Genomic DNA, 22,456 nt, shown 5'->3' on the forward strand with positions numbered 1-22,456 from the left:
CCAATCCTCCACCCCCAAAATAATGTGCTGTAGGAACTGTTAGGTGCACTTTTAAAACTAGTTCAAAATATGATGTGGTGCAATTTTGTTAGTTCTTTATACCTCTTTTAAAAGAAATGTTTACAAATATAGCAAATTAAATAATATCTCATTCAAGGGAAACTTTGGAGGGAACCAGCTACTAGATGGTTCGATTAGTCTTTTGCCCCTATACCCAGGTCGGACGACCGATTTGCACATCAGGACCGCTACGGACCTCCACCAGAGTTTCCTCTGGCTTCGCCCTGCCCAGGCATAGCTGAATCTTATGAAGACAATGTTTATGAGAAACAGCCTCGTTCCTGATGCCCCATTCGCTCTCAACGGAACGACCATCTCTGAATGCAACAGCTATGTGTACCTAGGTCGAGAAGTCAACATGACCAATGACCTGGCACCCGAGCTGCGCAGGAGGAAGAGAGCGGCTTGGAACGCCTTCAAGAACGTCGAAGAAATAGCTAAGAGGATGAAGAACCTCCGGCTCCGGCACATCTCTTTGATTCCACTGTTCTTCCTGCATTAACATATGCCTCAGAGACCTGGGCCCTACACAAACAGGATGAGAACGCTATTCAGGTCTCCCAAAGAAGAATTGAAAGAGCTATGCTTGGAATATCACGTTTCACTCAAATGAGAGAAAGAATCCAGAGTTCAACATCCGTCGACGATCAAGAATCAAGGACGCTGTCTCATTTGCCAAGGTGTCAAAAATCAAATGGGCTGGTCACGTAATGAGATTTAAAGATGACCGCTGGACTAGAGCTGTTACCAACTGGATTCCACGGAATGTCAAAAGACCGCGTGGCCGCCCACCTACCAGATGGTCAGACTTCTTCATCAAGATCATGAACGATCGGTTTGAGGCTCTTCATGTTCCCAGAGTGAACAGATGCCATTGGGCTACACTACCACGTGACAGGGACAAATGGAGACGTTACTGGTGCCGGCTTGAGCAAATCGACGATTAATCACTTCACTTAATCACTTAACTTCCCGTTAGTCGTCGATTTGCTCGAGCGGGCGCCAGTAACGTCTCCATTTGTCCCTGTCGCGTGCTAGTGTAGCCCAATGGCATCTCTTCGCTCCGGGAACATGGAGGGCCTCAAACCGATCGTTCATGACCTTGACAAAGAAGTCTGACCATCTGGTAGGTGGGCGGCCACGCGGTCTCTTGACATCCCGTGGAATCCAATCAGTAACAGCTCTAGTCCAACGGTCGTCTTTAAATCTCATTACGTGACCAGCCCATCTGATTTTCGACACCTTGGCAAATGAGACAGCGTCCCTGATCCTTGATCGTCGACGGATGTCAGAACTCCGGATTCGTTCTCTCATTTGAGTGAAACGTGATATTCCAAGCATAGCTCTTTCTATTCTTCTTTGGGAGACCTGAATGGCGTTCTCATCTTGTTTGCGTAGGGCCCAGGTCTCTGAGGCATATGTTAATGCAGGAAGAACAGTGGAATCAAAGAGATGTGCCCGGAGCCGGAGGTTCTTCGTCCTCTTAGCTATTTCTTCGACGTTCTTGAAGGCGTTCCAAGCCGCTCTCTTCCTCCTGCGCAGCTCGGGTGCCAGGTCATTTGTCATGTTGACCTCTCGACCTAGGTACACATAGCTGTTGCATTCGGAGATGGTCGTTCCATTGAGAGCGAATGGGGCGTCAGGAACAAGGCTGTTTCTCATAAACATTGTCTTCGTAAGATTCAGCTGTAGTCCTACCTTTCCACACTCACGGTCAAAGTCGGCCAGCATTTGTGCCGCTTGGCTGATGTTTGGTGTTATTAAAACAATGTCATCAGCAAAGCGGAGGTGGTGTAGTTGCCGACCATCTATCTTCACTCCCATTCCTTCCCATTCCAGTCGTCGCATGATGTTCTCGAGGGTGGCACTGAAGAGTTTTGGTGAAATGGTATCACCCTGCCGCACCCCTCTCTTGACATCAACAATCACTTCTTTGTAGAATGGTGAGATCCTGGTAGTGAATCCGCAATACAGCTCACGGAGGATCCTGATGTATTGGGCTTGTATGCCCTGATTGGCTAGGGCTTCAATGACCGCTTCCGTCTCAACAGAATCAAAGGCCACTACCCACTACTACTTCCACTACCCAGCCGTCGCCACACTCCAGGACGCTTTCCGGACCCGCGCGGCCGCTCCGGCCGAGACCCACGCACAACTGAAGACCCACAGAACAAGCCGTCGCCACACTCCAGGACGCTTTCCGGACCCGCGCGGCCGCTCCGGCCGAGACCCACGCACAACTGAAGACCCACAGAACAAGCCGTCGCCACACTCCAGGACGCTTTCCGGACCCGCGCGGCCGCTCCGGCCGAGACCCACGCACAACTGAAGACCCACAGAACAAGGGATCGAATTGTGCACAGGAGACCCACCCTACCCAGATAAATATCCCACTGGCAGACTTCCACTCTCGACACTACTTCCACTACCCAGCCGTCGCCACACTCCAGGACGCTTTCCGGACCCGCGCGGCCGCTCCGGCCGAGACCCACGCACAACTGAAGACCCACAGAACAAGGTAAGCGGAACTCTCTGAGACCTTGGACTCCAGGCTCGGCGGACCCAGGGACAGAGCTTCTCTGCTTGCTCCCACCACCACAGGTGACAAAGGGATTCTAATTAGGAGCCCCACCCTACCCTGCCCTGTCTGCTTCCATCAACCACCCAGGGATCGAATTGTGCACAGGAGACCCACCCTACCCAGATAAATATCCCACTGGCAGACTTCCACTCTCGACACTACTTCCACTACCCAGCCGTCGCCACACTCCAGGACGCTTTCCGGACCCGCGCGGCCGCTCCGGCCGAGACCCACGCACAACTGAAGACCCACAGAACAAGGTAAGCGGAACTCTCTGAGACCTTGGACTCCAGGCTCGGCGGACCCAGGGACAGAGCTTCTCTGCTTGCTCCCACCACCACAGGTGACAAAGGGATTCTAATTAGGAGCCCCACCCTACCCTGCCCTGTCTGCTTCCATCAACCACCCAGGGATCGAATTGTGCACAGGAGACCCACCCTACCCAGATAAATATCCCACTGGCAGACTTCCACTCTCGACACTACTTCCACTACCCAGCCGTCGCCACACTCCAGGACGCTTTCCGGACCCGCGCGGCCGCAAGCGGCCGCGCGACACATCATAAGACACTAAATACCCGTCTTCTGGAATTGTCGTACCATATTTGATAGGGTTCAAATATGGTAACACCTACAAGGGTGATTAGAGGTCACCCCAAAAGCCTCTATACCTCTCGGAAAGACTGGCAAGCTACCGAGAGTATTCCGCCCGCACGGAAGAGCCTGGCAAGCTATCCGCTGTGTATTCGATATGCCAAAACCAGTAACTACAACTGGTCTCATTCACCTGACCCTGAAGGCTTCACCGACATGGCAGCACTGAGAAGGATGAGAAAGGAGAGGCCGACAAAATCTCAAGGCCGACCTAGGCTGCCACAACGAAGGAAGACAAAAGAGCAAGCAGGGTTCCGCAAAGGATTCAGCACCATCGACCATATCCACACGATTAAATCGACGATTAACAGGAAGTTAAGTGATGAGATCACTTAAGTGATTAAGTGATCTCATTCAAAACTTGTCTTGATCAACCAAACTCCATGCCAGGCCTTAATCTCCATTAAATTATTATGAAATAATAATTACATTTAAAAGAAATACCTGCATGTATTTCTGTATATTTATGTGTCTGTGCTATGCATGTACAAAGTTCTAACACACTTTATCTGTGACAGAAATCCAGTAGCTGTCACCAGGAAAATGTTTTCATGAGATATTAGATTTCTCCAGTAGATCTTTTATGAGCTATGTAATCCCGTACAGTAATTCTCTTTTATCAGGCTCAGGTAAGAATGAGAGTTAATAAATGGGAGAGAACTTTGGAGAACTGCTTCAGACCTGCTTTTCCGGTTTAACAGAAGCCTGAAGTCAAAGTCAGTGACTGCTTCAGCAAACAGTTGAGAGTGAATGCTGTTGCCGGAACATACCCTAGTTTCTGGGGACATTAGACCTAGAAACAGACCATCACAAAGTAGAGGGGGAGAAACTTTGAAAACTAGTTAAACCCTCAAGTTCCCCAGGCCTCGAGGTCTGTCCTGAGTCTCCTTAAATCTGTAATTCTTGCAACTGATGTAAATGTACCTCCCTTTTTCTCAGAAGAAAAAATCAGCCTATGGCCAGAGAGTTCTGTCGCAATAAAATGAGTCTCAAATCAAGAAGAGGTGTCATGCAAGACCCTTCCTCACATGGGTTTGGAGTCCAGGCTCCTCGTGGTTCTGAATACAGCAAGTCCTCCTTTCCTTGGGGCTGTGATCTTCCCCTTTCTAAAGTGTGCAGTGGTGCTTACAGTAGCAAAGAATCGTCAAATGCGTTGTAGCCATTCAAAGCAAACTTGAGGAAAATGAGCAAGATGACTTAAAACTGTTGTAATGGAGTTTGCTCAATCAAGCACACCGAGTCTTTAAGGAAAAATAAAAAGCTGGGAGATTTAATTAATTCATTAATGTCAATGGCATTAACGTTAGGCAGCCACCGGAAATGATGGTGCTGAATATAAGAGCACTTACAGAGGAACATTTCTGCAGTGTAGCAGACTTGCAGGTCACAGAGGTGAAGAGGAGTAGAACGGAGTTTCTCAGTTGGTTGCTGTGCAACAGATATATTGAGGCAGGAGGGATGTGACTTGGGATTCAGGAGTGGTTGGGGGGGGGGGTACCTTGTTGCTGGGAGTCTTTGTTTGCTCCATCCTGTTTAAGTTCCGCACGACCATACGAGTTGTTCATCGTCTGGTGCCCTTCCTGTCCAGGCTCCAGCTCAGTCTAGCTCTGCCCTGTTCTGCGACAGCACAACACAGTCTGGCCCAACCCCTAGAGCAGGTCACTCAGAGTCCCGCCACTCACTGCCTGCATTGTCACCTAACTCTCCCCCTCTCAGGTGGGGATTTTTATACCAATAATATGCATCAGGATTTTCAAATAAAAGAGTTTGGTGTGCAGGGCTATTCCCAGCAACGAGAACAGCACTACAGCTGAAGCTGCACGGCACAAAACCGACAGTCAACATTTCCCATCCTGCCCTGAAACGCTGCAAAAGAACAGCAGACGTTCTTCTGAGAAGCTATTTTCAGCACATGACTTGTTCAAGCAATAGACCTCTCACTTTATTGAAGGAAGGATTTAAACTTATTAATTAATCTTTTTTTCTGGGTCCTACTTTATTTGTTAATTAAAATTATCCTTGGTTTATAATAATTTGTAAATGCTGGGGGCACAGCTTCACCCCTGAATATATGCCTCACCACACTCACCACCAGAATGCCAGTGCCTTTCCCATTATCAAACGGACCCCTTTCCCCACTCTTTTACCTCCAAATTAAATGAAATCTTCCATTGTGTGATTGCAATTTCATTCTCAGAAAAAATAATTTAAAAATTTAGCTCTTTGAAATATGTGATAATTTTGTGTTTTAATTCGTGAAAATATGAGTAAATGGAGTGAATGGTCGACACTGTCGTTTCAGTACATAGTGACTAAATTGGCAAGAATGACAATTTGCTGAAAGAATGGGAACACTAACGACATTAGCCTCATATTCTAACTGAACCCAGTGAATTAGTATCAGAATTGAATTATCACAGCTATTTTATATTACCTACCATGTCATGTAGTAATACATTTGCTGACTGTCCAAGTAGCCTGGATGTTCCAAATACAGAGTCTGAGATGGAAATCCAGCAGAACTGGAACCAATGCTGTTCTCAGTCTAGATAAACCAATCTGAGCTTAATTATTCCAGGTGTGACTGTTATAAAATGTTGTTTAAGTATCTGTTATACTTTCTTAACATACATTAAGTGAAAGACATTTAGTATGCCTGGAGAAATGTGTTCACAGAATATACTAGGAAGACATCATGCATCACATGTATGATTTGTTATTCAGGAAATAAGTTTTAGCACTGACAATGAGTGCCATTGCCTTTGAGGTATGTTTGCTTAAAAATTAGCAGTAAGTGATTAAGTGATGACAATAAAAGGTAAATGATCTATTAAAGTGTATCTTCATGGAAAAAATGAGATCTCCTGTAAGATGTCAGTCCAACTAATTTCCATGAATTCAACCTCCTTGAGACACTGTGGAATCAGGATGATTCTGTTGTAAACTCTGTCATCGTTTCAGAGTACCTGACCGTGTTCTCCCAGATGATCGCGTTTCACGATCCCGAGCTGAGCAACCATCTCAATGAGATCGGATTTATTCCCGATGTAAGTACATGCTGCATTAACAGACCGTGGGACAGACAGGGAAACAGAAATCACTGGCACAGAGAATGCGTTTGTTTGTGTTTTTTTTTTTAAAGTCCTGTTGCCAGAGAAATTGGTTCATGCCCAGTCCTGCTCTCAGATACAGTTGTCAGGATCTGTGGAGCAACCATCCGCATTCACACTCTCAGTAGAGCGGAAGTACCTGAGGTATTTCGACAGCATCTTGGAAACAGTGGGAAATGCAGACTCTGGATTCTGAAGTAGCTGCTTCTGTGCTCTGCTTGGTAGCTCACCGTGAACTTGGCCAGAGTTTGTCTTGCTCCGTTAGCTGCTCAGCAGCTGTCTCAGGCTTGGACTCAGGGTCCCCTTCTGCCCACCCCGAGCTGGCAAGGCCGTGAGTTGGCCTTCTCTTCTTCCTGGAATGTGCCAGGGAGGTTTGAAAGGTCACTTGGAATGCAGCATCGAAGGTTTTTTTAAACCTCCAAAGATGCTTTTTCAGCTAGAGTTATTGTTACCTTCTGTTTTCTGGTCATGCCTTTTCCCCTTGAGGTTTACGGCCCAAACACCAGTATAGTGGTGGTCAAAATTAGGAGTGAAAAATGCTTATACTAACATTCATTGCATTTAAATAGCAATGACATGGATTCTATAAATTCTTGCAAACTGCTTTAGTTAAGAATTTTTTAATAAACATTAGTTTGTTTGATTTTCAGAATAAACCTGTAAGTTGTAGGAAGGAGGTAACTGTCAAGTTAATGGGTAAGAAGTTCAGGAGTGGGAGGGCTGCCTCACAGAGACTAGTCACAGAGCTGAGCCTCTGAGTTTCTTGAGTTCCATCATTGTCATCTCTGTCTCTCTGGCTGTCTTACCACTAGGGGAATTGAGACTGAGGCTCTTGACTGTGCTTGGTCCCACTTTATCGCTTTTTGTCACTCTATCCCGCGTCAGCTCTCTGAGACCTAAAGTCACCATCCTTAACATCTGCAGAATCACATGCCTCTGGACTTTTGGAGAAATCACTTACATTAGAATGTTTCAGTGTGTGTAAGATCATAGGAGGTGTGCATGTATATATTATTGGCTAGAAGTAAAGAAATTATGAAGATAACAGCTCAGCTGTGCTTTTAGGATAAATGACACTAGGTAAGATGCATTAAAGGAGGAATAATTATTTTTCAAAATTACAAGAGCAGCTCCTTGTACTTGCTACTACATAGAAGACTGACCGTGGTCGGTGGTTCATTCTGACGGTGGTTCACCCTGAATGACCACAGTGTAGTGAGCATTGGGTAGCAGAAACCACATTGTTAAAACCTAATGATGTGGGCACAGGTTAAGTGTTTACTGTGTGCTTGGCACAGCTCCACCCTCTCCAAGAAAATCATCGCATCCTCACAAGTTTGTAAATCTAAACAGTGGCACACATTTATACTTAGAGTCAACTGGGAAAAGGCAATAGAAATCTGAAAATAAAACTAAGTCATGATAACATAAAAGGTAAAAGAAAAAAATAATTGGTGGTAACTCAGGCTAAAACTGTTCTTGTGTCTCTTTGTAGCATTTGAGGGTGAAATAAATATGCTCATTATTTTGGGAGGTCAAGTGAGGGAACTTTCAGACCTAGGGCCTGATTTTACCTTATGTGAGAGCTCAAAAGTGAGCCCGCATTGTTTTCCTGAATATGGGCAGCAGAGCAGGGCTCCTGAGCAGGAGCAGAGGTCACTCTCTCCGCACAGCAAGTGGTTTGGCCGCGGCGTATTTGTGTTGGTTCTCCATCCCCCCCAGATCCCACAGAGACATCTTAGAGGGTTGCATAAGCAGTGGACTGTGTTATAGAAAAGAAATCCTGGGTTTGATGTTCAGAGAAAGCAGTTTTTTTCTTTAAGGCCTATGCATCAGCATTTCTCGACCATATGCCCCAGACCCCTGTGAGCATTAGCCTATCCCCAAAGGACCCCAGGTGAAACCCAGTATATGGGGTGGGGGCTTTGGCACAAGACTAGTGGGGTAATCAGTAGAATGGGGGCACAGGAAGGAAGCAAGGTCAAAAGGGGGCCACAGTCAGAAAAAATGAGAGATCCAATTGTATGTGACCTGCCCTTTGCTACAGAGGGAGATCCTGTGTCTGTTTTCCAAGTCTGATTTTCATCTGATCCCATTTGAAAAGCTAATCTAGAACAAAATAAAGTCACTGTTTTTGCTCACGAGAAATGCAGAAGGGCAAGAATGTTATTAAAAAAGTTGTAATGGTGATCACTAAAACACTGGAGAAAGAATGTGTAATTTCTAAGCTAGTAGAAGGGGGGAGGTAATGAACAAAAGTCAACCAATCCTGTTAGAAAAGGAAAAGCCTAGAACGTAAACAAAGATTGCCTAACAGTGGAAATTTTCACCAATTACAAAATCTATTATAAGCTCTTTATAAGAGGTAAATAGAAAATTCAGGCAAATGTGCAAAAGGAGATAATAAAGTATATCAGACAAATATTAATCGAAAGAAAAACTGTGATGATAATAAAAATCAGTTACTTTATGATCATGGTCACAGTCACAGTCCTCCCATTGTTCATCGATTTGCTCGAGCAGCCCAGTAACGTCTCCATCATGAGACTTGTTGTTACTGTGTTTGGCATATTGAGTACGTCACGGGTAGCTTGCCAGGCTTTGCCGTGCAGGCGAGATACTCTCCGAGAGGGGCGGAGGAATCAAACTCGGGTCCGCCATGTTGGCTGCGTGCAAGGCAAACGCCCTACTGCTGTGCTATTGCTCCAGCCCTACTTTATGATACAACATATTTATAGATATTTAATAAAATAAAGGCCTACATTAGTAAAAATAAAACAACAGATTCCCCTATCTACAGAATCTGATAGATGACCCCAGTGGCTCTGTAAATGAACTTAAGAAGATAGGAGCATGGAATAAATGGTTCTCCTACCATTGGGAAGTACTTGAGGGGTCTGGAGAAGTCAAACACAACTCCACACAATGCATGAAATAAAATCTAGATTAGGACAAGAAGACATGAGTGTGGAATGCCGTATTTATCATTCCTGTCTTATAGAAAGACTTCTATAAGTTTTAGGAAGTTGAAGCATAAAATTAAAAGAGAGAGAGACAGAGTTAGAGGGGCCAGAGCAGTAGTACAGCAGGTAAGGCATTTGTCTTGCATGTGTGCAGTCAACCCAGGTTCGATCCCCAGCATCCCATATGGCCCCCTGAACACCATCAGGAATAATTTTCAAGCTCAGAACCCAGGAGGGACCCCTGAGCACCACCAAGTGTGACCCAAAAGGGGAAAAAAACAAAATTATTATTGAAAAGTGGTTCAAGTGAATTTTCCATCCTATTGCTGACGTGCTATAATGACTAGAAAGGAATGTTTTTGAAACAGTTGTGGTAAATTATTTGTGAAATCTGGGTGGGGAGCATGCATGGTATTTGTAAAGTGGGCTGCTGAGCAGGAAGAGTTAATAATTCAGAATTTCACTGCAGTTATCTTTGTTGTAGTTATGCTTTCCTCTGTTATGATGCCTCCTATAGTTATGGGTATTTTCCTAGAACTTCTTGTTAAAATGCCTCAATGCCAATGTTATTGTGAAAATGATACCTCTGTCTATCATGTGATTAGTTTTGTGGGACATTCGTATTTCACGTGGGTTGGAGAACACTTCCCGTGGGATGGCAAAGTGCAGCACGTGGCAAAAGTTAGCATCCTTGGCCACAGCCTCCGGTGCCCACAGCAACCCCTAATCACGGTGAGTGGAAATCAGTAAGACGTTTACAAGCCTTCCTGGGAAATGGCTTCATGTATGTCTCAACACTCTTCAGGGAACAACCTTATCAATTTCGAGTCACCTACAGTAAATCCCAGCGAGATGGGGGAAGAGAAAATTGATCTCAAACTGGAGAAAATCCTTCTTCTGTAACTCCACTCGTGTCACAGATGGACAGGCAGAGTGAAATATTTATAACCCAGAAAGTTAAAATGTTAATAAGAAAATCTCCTAACCTGAGCTTCAGTTTGCCTTCGTATTTCTCAAGACCGAGACTCTTTTCAAGCATTTATTTGAAAAGAGATGTGATGGCTTTTAGGGGAAAAGTGTTGTTATGAAGTAAAAAGAGCTGAGGGGCTGGGATGAAATGGAGAATATTTTTATTCTCCATTAGGAATACTTATATTAGTAAAAATATTAGTAGTATTCATTTTGGTTACATTTCAGTTGTTTGTCTGACATTCCATTTTCTTCATTTCTTCATTTCTTTCTTCCTTCCCTCCTTCCTTCCTTCCCTCCTTCCTTCCTTCCCTCCTTCCTTCCTTCCTTCCTTCCCTCCTTCCCTCCTTCCCTCCTTCCCTCCTTCCCTCCTTCCTTCCTTCCTTCCTTCCTTCCTTCCTTCTTTCTTTCTTTCTTTCTTTCTTTCTTTCTTTCTTTCTTTCTTTCTTTCTGTGTTACTATTATTGCCTTCAAGAGCCTCCCTCAAAGATTATTGAGGGACCATCCCTGTCTGTAACCCTGCAGGTGCGCCCCTCCACAAGGGTGCTTGCTAATGAGATCTCTGCACCCCGGTTCTTGCCCAGGACTAATTCCATCTGAGTCAGCCTCATTAATCTTCCTGCACTAAGGACAGGCTCGCCTTGCAGACAAGATCCTGATCTTCGCTGCTCACTGCTCGTTTGCTGGGGCTGCCCTAGCCTTGCTGTGATGGAGGTCTAGTCGGGACACTGTGGGATTTACATATAAATCGATTGAGTAATACACCTGAAAGAAATGGAGCCAGGGCAATTTTTATTGTTGTTGTTGTTGTTGTTTTGTCTTGGTGTATGTTTCTGCTTCTGAAAATGCACCAGGCTTTTCGAATGAAAACAGGAGTGTATACTTGATTCTTTAGAAAACCGTTTTCCTGAAGTGCTATGAATAACATTCGACTTGAAAATTATCAAAAGCTGTCACGGGGCCGTTTCGGGGATGATAAGGGCAGTCATCAGGCATCGTAGAGGCCTTTGGAGCCACTGTCCCTGCCAAGATAAAGCCAACAACTTCAGCATCGCTGCAAAACCATTGTCCGCAAGTGGATCAGGGACGCCCCTACTACTGCTGATTTGCTGCTTTCTTAAAAGCTTATCACTAATTTCTAGTTTTCAGTTTCTCTAGGCATCTGAGTTTGCACCCATAGAAAGTGTGAAAAAAAAAAAGGCTCAGAAATACACATGCATTTACCATTTGGTTTTTGTTTCATTGTTCCTATGTACTGTTACTGTTACATAAATTTCAGATTTTACTCTGAAGCAGAGACTACTAACAATGAACTTTTAGATTCCATCTAGATGCAGTTGTAGGATAAATTAGAAAAATTTATCCTATACCCAGCGTCACCCTGCCCCTCCCTTCACCTCTGCCCTCATGCACGGTGCTCAGATGTGACCTTCCGGATAGTTGCTAGCACCCCTGTTCACCCATTCTGCTTACCCGGATCATCAAGGCCCATAGCTCTTTTTCTCTCACAGAGCTCAGCTACCCTTCCAGAAAGAAAGAGTTCCACAGCTTAGGGATATGAAGCCTCTTAGTTCCTCGCCTCTTAGTTCCTCAGGGAACAATGAAATAATGCTTTGTTCCTTCTTATTAACAGCACATGCATACAAATAATTAATTCAATAGGTTTCCTGACTTAATAGATAATCCACTTAATAGACTGTGGCCTGCCTTCATTTCCAATCTGTACACCCTTCGATTAACCAAGAAGCAAGTTACCAAGGGTCTTAGAGAATGTTTGTTTCATGTGAATTACTGCTGTTATATTTACTGAGAATTTTTTAAATAAGTATTTTATGTAACTGAATTTTATATTGTCATCCTGAGAGTGTACAAGACTATATATGGTTCAGGAGTTCCGTTTTCATATTTTCCAAATGTGCGTTATTTACCACATCACACCCACAGCCAAGGCCCGTCTGCCTCCCCCGCCCCTGAACTTCCTCCGATCTCCGGTTCTTTATCTTTAAGGAGCTCCCATGGACTCAGCCTCCTGAGGGCCTGACTGTTGGGGGTGATGGGGCTGTGCTTCATCTGGGGTGGGGGGGGGGGGCGAGGGCGGGGGAGGCCTTCACATTTCCAACTGCCCCTCCCCTTCTCATTATCTCCATGCAGTAGTCAGTACTAAAAGTCCAAAAGTGGTTTTCATTTGCCTTTGACTTTGGTGCATTAATTTATTTTAAAATGACAATAATGAAGCCAGTCCATGTTAATAAAAGTAACCAAAAACAGCGTTTTTAAATAATAATAATAATTGTTTTCCAAAATAACAAGCAATGGAAGAATGGCAGGGTTTTTTGGGTTTGTTGTTGTTGTTGTTTTTACAATTTCTGCTTAACAGAAGAAACTTGGATTCTCATACTTACTTCTGAATTCAGCCTTTTGCAGTGTGTTTGGGTTGGAGTCGATGTAAGAAAGGGTTCTTCCCCAGACATGATTGGCATGGGGCCTTCTGCACACACTGTCCCTCCTTAAAGCTGGTCTCGAAGCACAGCCTGAGGCTGTGTAAGGGACCTTTCCCCTTCTCCTCCTGCCCACCACCCCCCCCCCCCCCCAGTCCATCTGGCACGGGGAACGGCTCTTTGACCCAGGAATGATGTTGTAATGTCATGAATCGGTCATTTGGAAAATGCTGGTTCACTGACTTACGCAGATCTTTGAGCTGTGAAACCTTTCATGATACAGTATCAACATGATCGCGTTCATTAATACTACCTCTGATACCAGCAGGAAAGCTGCCAGCCTCCTGCTGGTGGATGTTTTCCAAAACTCTAACCTTCACCTGAGAGCTCGAATTTTTGCTTGAAGTGAAAAGCTTACACCATTCATTTTTGAGTAAAGTTTGCCACATGCACAAACAACAAAGCAAAAACCCAGAGCATAGTATCTGTCGGTCTCTCAAGTAGCAGAATGCCGTTTCTTGTGATTTTTTCAAGGGCTTCTGTATTGTACTTTTCATAAACATTTAGAAGTAGCTAATAAACTTAACAGTTGTTGGGGCTGGAGCGATAGTATAACGGATAGGCATTTGCCTTGCATGCGGCCGACCCGGGTTTGATTCCCAGCATCACATATGGTTCCCTGAGCACTGCCAGGAATAATTCCTGGGTGCAAAGCCAGGAGTAACCCCTGTGCATCACTGGTGTGACCCACAAGTAAAGTAAATAAGTAAAGGCCCTCCCGTTGATCATCGATTTGCTGCTCGAGCGGGCCCAGTAACGTCTCCATTGGAGACTTTGTTGTTACTGTGCCTGGCATATCGAATACTCTCGGTAGCTTGCTGGGCTCTCCGAGAGGGGCGGAGGAATCAAACTCGGGTCAGCCATGTTGGCTGCGTGCAAGGCAGACGCCCTACCCACTGTGCTATCGACCCACAAAGCAAAAAAAAAAAAAAGTTAACAGTTGTTTCACCCTCCACTAAAGAGACATCTGTGGTCTTACTTGCCAACGGCTCTGCGCCATTAGTCCCAGTGTTAGCAGAGTGAAGAAAGAGCAAAGATATACCCCAGTATCATTGTGACATAGCTTAGAATTTGTGGGTTCTTGAAAGGTCTTGACCTCCAGGTGTCTGTGACGCCTGTTTGGGACTACTTGTGTGGAGAGTAAGCACCTAGCTAATGCTTTCAGACGGGCCCGAGTTCGAATCCACACCTGGAGAACTAAATATGTAAGTTAGTTTTTCCCGTCTGTAATTCCCTTACAATTAGCATTGAGTAAAAAGAATCTCACCTCCTAGGATTATGGTGATAATTACATGAGATGCTGCGTAACATTCGTTCAGCTCAGTTCCGGGTACACAGTGAGAGTTAAGGGTCAACCATTCTTGGTGATGGTGTTTTACTTCTTGTTATTGTGATGTTTACACAGTTTCTTACATTAATACAGTTTAAATTTAGAAAACATTTATAGTCCATAATGGTATGTTATTTGCTCCATCGGTGAATGAAAGCTTTGCCCGGGTAGTTATTATGCTAATAACAATGCCTTTATATTTGCCGAAGTTGGTGACGTTGCTTCTTACCCTTTGAATCTTTTTCATTTGCTTAAGTTCAAGGGTACTTTTCTACCTCCCAAGATGTGTTGCATAGCATGGGTTTTCGTCCTTTATTTAAGGTAATTTAATTTAATTCTGCTGAAAAATTTCAAAAAGTTTTTACTGCTCAATGAGATCATTGAAAGTCACTCTGCATGACTGATTCTTCCCCCAAATGATAATGTTCATCTCAGAACCGTTTCACTGAATGCCCAATCAAGAATGCCCAAGTGATTTTATTATTAATTTCTATTCACTAGTGTTTCAGCTCAAATTATAAATCAAGAATAGAGAAGTATCTGTGTAGGCAGTTTCTAGAGTTTAAAATCTGACTTTTGTGTTAGTATTAAGGAAAGGTTCTGTAAAAGACACAAGCAGTATAATCTGTGCTGTCCAGGGGAAATAAATGTAACCGTTGGTGTTTTGCATTCAGTGAACCTTTTAAATTATTTTTATATACTTAAGTCACTTTTTTTTTTTTTGGTAATGGTTGCAAAAGCAGAATAAAGGCACAGTTTTGCTGAGGTTTGTTTGTTTGTTTGTTTGTTTGTTTGTTTTAAGTATTAAAGCCCTTATTTAAGGGCCAGAGAGATGATTCAAGAGATAAGGCACTCGCCTTGTATGAGGCCACCCCAGTTCAGATATCAGCCGTAAATACATTCTCCCAAGCTTCACCAGGTGCGACCTCTGAACACAGCCAGGAGGAAGCCCGGACTACCACAGGGCAACACTCCCCCATGCTGGGCCAGGGAGACACATGGCGTCTCTCAGGGAGATGCTGAGGCACAGGCCTCAGTTCATCCCTGGCACCACATACCATCCCCTCTAGGAGGGTCCCAGAGCACACAGCGCAGAGGAAGCCCTGAGCAATGACGGTGTGACCCTCAAATTTCCCCAAAAACAAGAAAGTCAGTGAAAAGATTTCCCTTTTATAGTAATGAAAGAGGGAAAGAGGCAATGTGTGTATGTTTTTAAAAATCCCATTTGACAAAATTATTTGATAAAAGATTCATCTAAGTTTTCTTTATCAGAAATCCTTTATTTAAAACTTTTTCACTTTGCTTCATCCAAAGATTTTCTGAGCCATAGTTAATCAAATTAATTGATTGACTCATTGAATTAGTGATTGATTTATTGATTAATTTTATTAAATAAAATTAAGTTAAATTAAATGAGTTCCTATCTTTCTCTAGTTAATTTTCGGCTTTTGAGTCTACAGCCAGTCTACAGCAAGAGCACAGGAATTGCTAAAACATACTATTCCCTCGTTTCGTCGCTAGGGGGCAGTGTTCACCCAGCGACCGTTAGCCGTCTGGCGGACTGTCCAATCAAGCATTCAGATTTCATGATCTGGAGAAAATAGTAAAAGCTCCTTTGATTTCTTTCATTTGGTTTCAGTTTCCAACTCTAAATCAGGAAGCAGCTAATAATCTCTCTAACTTAATAAGGTTAATTTTATATTCTTTCTATTTGCATGAAGCGATTTCATTATACAATGCTGTTTCTTAATTTAAACATGAGTGAGCCTCGTATTCAGAACTCTTACTACTGTCTGTGTCGGGTACCAGGCAGTGTATGGAGATGTTCAGATACTTAAGAAGCTATTAAATATCAGTTTAGATTGTAAAGGGGCAAGATATAAAAAGAATGATAAAACAGGCATTTATGATCGACAAAATATATTACCTATTTACTTACCCAAATTCCGTCTAGTTGGGAAGAAATGACTTCTGCTTATGAGCACCTAGATGGTATATATTCAAGTGAAGAAACTGATTCAGCTTTAATCAGTTATTGATTTTTGCTAATTAGTTACCAGGAGGATTATGGCCAGCACTGTTTTGATGTCAAAAATAATGTCTTTGGGGCTGAAGCGATGGCACAGAGGGTAGGGCGCTTGCCTTGCACGCAGCCAACATGGCTGACCCAGGTTCAATTCCCAGCATCCCATATGGTCCCCCGAGCACCGCCAGGAGTAATTCCTGGGTGCAGAGCCAGGAGTAACCCCTGAGCATCGCCGGGTGTGACCCAAAAAGCAAAAGAAAAAAAAAATGTCTTTTTGAGCTTTTCAAATACTAGTAGAATGTTTTTTTCACTCATTTTAGTTACTTCATAGTAATCATCTATTGTCTGTCATCTACAAGTTGTTCACTCGAGTCATCCTGAATAGGATTGGCAGAACACTAGATGAAGGACAACCATGTGAGCAAGCAGGGTTCCGCAAAGGATTCAGCACCATTGACCATATCCACACGATAACCAAACTCATTGAGGTTTCTCGGGAGTTCAAGATGCCGCTCTGCTTAACGTTCATTGATTTAAAGAAGGCCTTTGATTCTGTTGAGACGGAAGCGGTCATTGAAGCCCTAGCCAATCAGGGCATTCAAGCCCAATACATCAGGATCCTCCGTGAGCTGTATTGCGGATTCACTACCAGGATCTCACCATTCTACAAAGAAGTGATCGTTGATGTCAAGAGAGGGGTGCGGCAGGGTGATACCATTTCACCAAAACTCTTCAGTGCCACCCTCGAGAACATCATGCGACGACTGGAATGGGAAGGAATGGGAGTGAAGATAGATGGTCGGCAACTACACCACCTCCGCTTTGCTGATGACATTGTTTTAATAACACCAAACATCAGCCAAGCGGCACAAATGCTGGCCGACTTTGACCGTGAGTGTGGAAAGGTAGGACTACAGCTGAATCTTACGAAGACAATGTTTATGAGAAACAGCCTTGTTCCTGACGCCCCATTCGCTCTCAATGGAACGACCATCTCCGAATGCAACAGCTATGTGTACCTAGGTCGAGAGGTCAACATGACAAATGACCTGGCACCCGAGCTGCGCAGGAGGAAGAGAGCGGCTTGGAACGCCTTCAAGAACGTCGAAGAAATAGCTAAGAGGACGAAGAACCTCCGGCTCCGGGCACATCTCTTTGATTCCACTGTTCTTCCTGCATTAACATATGCCTCAGAGACCTGGGCCCTACGCAAACAAGATGAGAACGCCATTCAGGTCTCCCAAAGAAGAATAGAAAGAGCTATGCTTGGAATATCACGTTTCACTCAAATGAGAGAACGAATCCGGAGTTCTGACATCCGTCGACGATCAAGGATCAGGGACGCTGTCTCATTTGCCAAGGTGTCGAAAATCAGATGGGCTGGTCACGTAATGAGATTTAAAGACGACCGTTGGACTAGAACTGTTACTGATTGGATTCCACGGGATGTCAAGAGACCGCGTGGCCGCCCACCTACCAGATGGTCAGACTTCTTTGTCAAGGTCATGAACGATCGGTTTGAGGCCCTCCATGTTCCCGGAGCGAAGAGATGCCATTGGGCTACACTAGCACGCGACAGGGACAAATGGAGACGTTACTGGCGCCCGCTCGAGCAAATCGACGACTAACGGGAAGTTAAGTGATTAAGTGATTAATCATCAAAGTATATGTGTATAACTCAGAATTTTAATTTTAATGTTTTATCAGTCTTTTCACTGCTTAATATTAAGAATGTTTAAATATAATTTATAGCCAAGAAAGATTAACTTGCTATCACATTGTTTTATACAATAAAAGTATTAAAAACTTTTCAAGAAAGTACTGTCACTGTCACTGTCCTCCCATTGTTCATCCATTTGCTCGAGCGGGCCCAGTAACATTGTGAGACTTGTTACTGTGTTTGGCATATTGAATACGTCACGGGTAGCTTGCCAGGCTTTGCCGTGCATGAGCTCATAATTATTCAATCTTTAAATCTATCCCTTTTGACTACTTTTATTATATATTTCAGTTATTCTTTCAGAAGTAGCTGAGTGCCTATTCTGTGCCAAGCATTGGGAATGAAAAAAACTAAAATCTCGGGTTTTGCTCATTTATATTCTAAGAGAAGGTAAATAATCAAAAGAAGATAAAGAATTCTCTGTGCTGAGTTAGGCATGACACATCACAAAGAGTGTGGTGGCAAGTACTAAACTCAGAAAGGAGCAAAGCTATTGACCCCCAGCTTGGGCAGGCCACTCAGCACTCTGGCGGTGAAGGGAAAGTTGAATTTCCAGGCAGGGAGGCCAGGGCAAGGCCGAGAGGAGAGGCCTTTGGAAGACTTGTCTCCCGGAACCAGGGGCAGGTCCAATGGGAAGCGACAGCAGTGCTCAGAGCTGTGAGGGGAGTGTGTCTGTGTGTGTGTGTGTGTGTGTGTGTGTGTGTGTGTGTGTGTGTGTGTGCGTAGGGGACCCAGTGGGGCTGCAGCCCCGGGAACAAGGGAAGGTGAGGCAGATGCTGAGAAGCTGACCAGGCTCAGTTGTAATTGAAGCTTCAGCTTTCAGCCCAGTTTGGGAAGCCCCAACTGTCAGTCAGAGGGATGGTGTTGTGACCTAAACATCTCCCAATGTCCTTCTGGACAAGGGAACCAGGAACGGACCCTAGCGGGCCTGAGATGACTGGGCTGAGTTTGCTGGTGGCTCAGACCCGATGCCAGCAGCAGAGGTGGGGAGAAGTTTTCACACTCTGGGTATAGCATTGGTGGCAGAGTCAGTAGAATGTGGGGGCCGGAGGCGGTAAGAGGGAGAAAGGGGACCAAAATGACACCAGGATTGGTGGCTGGAGGCCTCGGTGTCTCTTAGCAGACAGGAGGAGCATTCTGGGCAGGCACCGGGCAGAGTCACAGGAGCCCCTAGGACATGGCCTCTCCATCACACCTGGATGCAGATGTCCATGCGGCCTTTGCACGGCTATTTGAATTCAGGGTGAATGTGGGAGTCCTCACATCATTTGGGCAGTACGAGGAAGAGACCTGAGCCCTGAGCACTGGGAGTGTCACTGTCGCAGCAAGGGGTCCAGGAGTGACCGTCCAGGACCAGGAGGAAGGAACTGGCCAGAGGTGAACACGAAGCAGGAGAGATGAGCTGTCTCAGGGGCAGGGTGGTGGCGCTGGGTTGTTCTATTTAATTTTTAAATCAAATAAAAATTAATGCTCCGGGAAACCGCCAGCTGGAAGGAGGGCCTGAGGGTGGGATGCCCCTCGGCTTCCTTGGCTGCTCTGTCAATGCTGCGGGGGGGGGGGGGGGGGGGGGGAGGGTAGTCCATGTTGGGCTGGTTGGCGGGTCGCCTTTAAGCCTGCTGTGGTCCTGTTTCCATTTTAGCTGCCTCATCTGTTCTTCATTTTCTTTTTCCTTTTTGTTTCACTTTAATTTTCTTTTCTAAATAAAAATTAATGCATTCATTCATTGGATTTACTGATTTTCCCCCTGTGTAATCACAAAATAAAAAGGGGGTGTGTTCTCTCTCCACGTGTGTTCAGTGGTTAGGCTATTTCCTCACCCCAGATAGCCGACAGCGATGGATGAAAGGAGGATAAAACGGGAGCCAGGCTGACCGGTGATCAGTTTCCGTTTATTCCATTCTCCCCACGTGCCTGTTCGTCTCACTAAGCTTGCTAGTCTCTCCATGCTCGACTTGCAGCCTTGGTCTCCCGCTCCACCTCCAAGCATTGGGGAAGCAGCTACACCCAGGTCTGGTAGCACAATCAACATTTGAAAGCCCTTCCTTCTGGTCTCCTGCAGCTAGGAGATCCACTCAAGGGCGAAATGCCCACTAGGGGTGTGGTTCTCTTAGTCCAGTCACCTTTTAAACATTCATCTTAATTCTACCTCTTAATATTAGTCATTTTTTACGGATACAGTAAGAGATACATTAAGCTTGTAGAGTGACTCTCCTAAGGACATCTCGCTGTAGGTCCCAGACCACGGTGCTCAGGCCAGATTAATCTTTCCTAACCCTAGCAGGGTCCTAATCCAGTAGTTATTCTTTGGATCATGAGAGAATTTGTTCAGGACCTTGCTCTTAACTTATAGTTAAGTATTACCGCTTTTGGCCTGGCTCATTTCGATGGCAGGGTAGCTCACAGCTTGCCCTGGGTCCATCCAGTCCCGAATCGGGCCCCTGCTTTGGGGATGCTAGGAACTAAGGGCAACTGAGGCTTGAGTAGGGTAAACGGATGTCCAGGAGTAAATATTACTCGGAGTCAGTTGACTCCCAAATCACAGAAGCATAGCATGAACTGTCTTCCTGTGTCTATACAAAAAGGGCATTGCTCTGAAGTAAACTATGCAAAAAGACATAAGGGAAGGAGAAAAGCAATATTTCACTTACAAATACAAAATCAGAGATTTCTGAGGAATTTGTCTTTACTCGTCACAGGTACTGCTTAGGGGGAAATGGTGATTAACGGGTTGGGGAAGCAGAGCAGAGAGAAGTGAAAGACGAGTATAGAGGAACTGGGAGTGTTTCAGGAGCATTGTCATGGGTATTATTCAGTAAACCTCAGCTCCTTGTGGCAGAGGAGAAAGCACAAACCAAAGTTATCCCACACCCCCTAGGGCACTATTTTGTTTTCTTCTGGGGCCTGGGGGTTTGGCAGTGGCTGCCAGAGACACTTTGACCAAATCCGAGTTCGTGCCCCTGGGCTCTCGAGGGCAGAGCTGAGTTGCAGCAGGAGGCAGAGTGCCCCTCATGTCCACTCCCAGTAGCCAGTCCAAGGTGAGTGGGGCTGAGGACACGGTATTCTGATGTGCTCCAAAATCTTGAGCAGCTTTTCACAATCTGCTTTCCAAAAGTATTCTACCACTTCATAGAAAGTAAAAAACTTCCCAGCTGGTGCCTTCGTTCCCTTTCAGCATCCTGATTGCTGTCTTACATTGTGTTTCTACATGTGTTTTAAGCTCTCTCACAAAGTTACCTTTTGTTGTTTATTCATATGTGATACATACTAAAGATTCCTAAGTCTCTTTATTCTTCATGGATCCGAAGTTGCCTTCTCATGTGTCTGGTTTTCATTCCGCCCGGGGATTGCCTTCCTAGTCCGTGCAGTGGGATTGTGAGGAATGAACTCTCCAGTGTCTTGCATGAAGAGTTTTTATTTTACCTTCGTCTTTGAAGAACTTCTTTTCCCTTTTTTTGCTGGGCATCCATTCTCAGTTGACAGGTTTTGCTTTTTTAAATACTTAAAAGATACTGCTCCCCTGTCATCTTCCCCACATTGTTTGAGTGAGAAAACACACTTTCAGGAATGAGCCTCTTCTCTCTGGCTTGAGTGTCAACTCTTTGCTTCGAGCTTTGAGAAGTTTGAATATGATGCCTTGGTGTGTCAGTTTCTTCTTGCTTCTTTTACTTTGAGTGACTGAATTTTCTTTTTTGGTTCTGTTGGTTTATAGATTTTGAACAGTTTTGGAAAACATTCAGCTTTATTTCTTTAAACGTGTTGTTTCCTCTCTTATCTTCTTTCTCTCTCCTTCAGAATTTCCATGAACAGAAATGTTCAGCCCTTCCAGTTGCTCACTGCTACCCAGAATGTAGTGGTCCCCTGCCCCTCCTTGATTTGGGTTTAATTTTAAATATTTTCTGTTGCTTTGGTTTCAGGTTCCCTGGTCCTTTTTTTTTTAACTCTACAAATTTGATTTGTGTTTAGGGGTGGAGAGAGCTGTATTTCTGCTTAGCATGCTCAGCCATCGCTTAGCTTTTTTAAGATGCATATCATTCAGACATTAAAGAGTATTTTGTTGTCCTTGACTACAGCTACAGTTGTGTCAATCCTGTGTCTATTTTGATGGAATGATTCTTTCTGATTTGGGGCCATCCCTCCCGCCTGCCCCCCCCCACACACACACACACAATTATAGCATTTTTAAATTATTGAGGCGTATTGGATGGTTTTCATATTTTTGAGCTTCACTTGGGATTATAGTGGAGTGGTTTTAGATTGTTGATCATTTCAAGGTTGACTTTTAAAGTTCACTAAGCAAGACCTGGCCAGCACAGTGGGTTGTATGCACTGCTCTAGCCTAAGGCAACGCCCTTTAGAGTACTTCATCTGATGCAGGAATTTTTTTTCCCTTTCTGAAATAAGATAAAGTGCTTCTGACTATGGGGTGGTCAAGTTTTCCCACTAATCCTTTCAAGTGACTCCTTACCTTATATACCCCTCCCGCTCTGTATACAGAAAACTCAGCTTCCTACATTAACATTCCTACTGGTACATAATCGTCTCTGAT

The 22,456-nt window shown here is 44.6% G+C and overlaps 1 protein-coding gene across 1 annotated transcript in view; it reads left to right on the forward strand.

The window, feature by feature from the left end:
• TBCK (TBC1 domain containing kinase) overlaps positions 1-22,456 on the forward strand; it is a 169,397-nt gene that overhangs the window by 76,566 nt on the left and 70,375 nt on the right. Inside the window, exon 20 of the mRNA XM_056114054.1 lies at positions 6,256-6,341. Coding sequence (XP_055970029.1) covers positions 6,256-6,341 — 86 coding nt within the window. The remainder of the gene's footprint in view (positions 1-6,255; positions 6,342-22,456) is intronic.

The sequence above is a fragment of the Sorex fumeus genome, unplaced genomic scaffold (assembly GCF_029834395.1).
Source record: "Sorex fumeus unplaced genomic scaffold, SorFum_2.1 ptg000024l, whole genome shotgun sequence".
Taxonomy (NCBI): Eukaryota; Metazoa; Chordata; class Mammalia; order Eulipotyphla; family Soricidae; genus Sorex; species Sorex fumeus.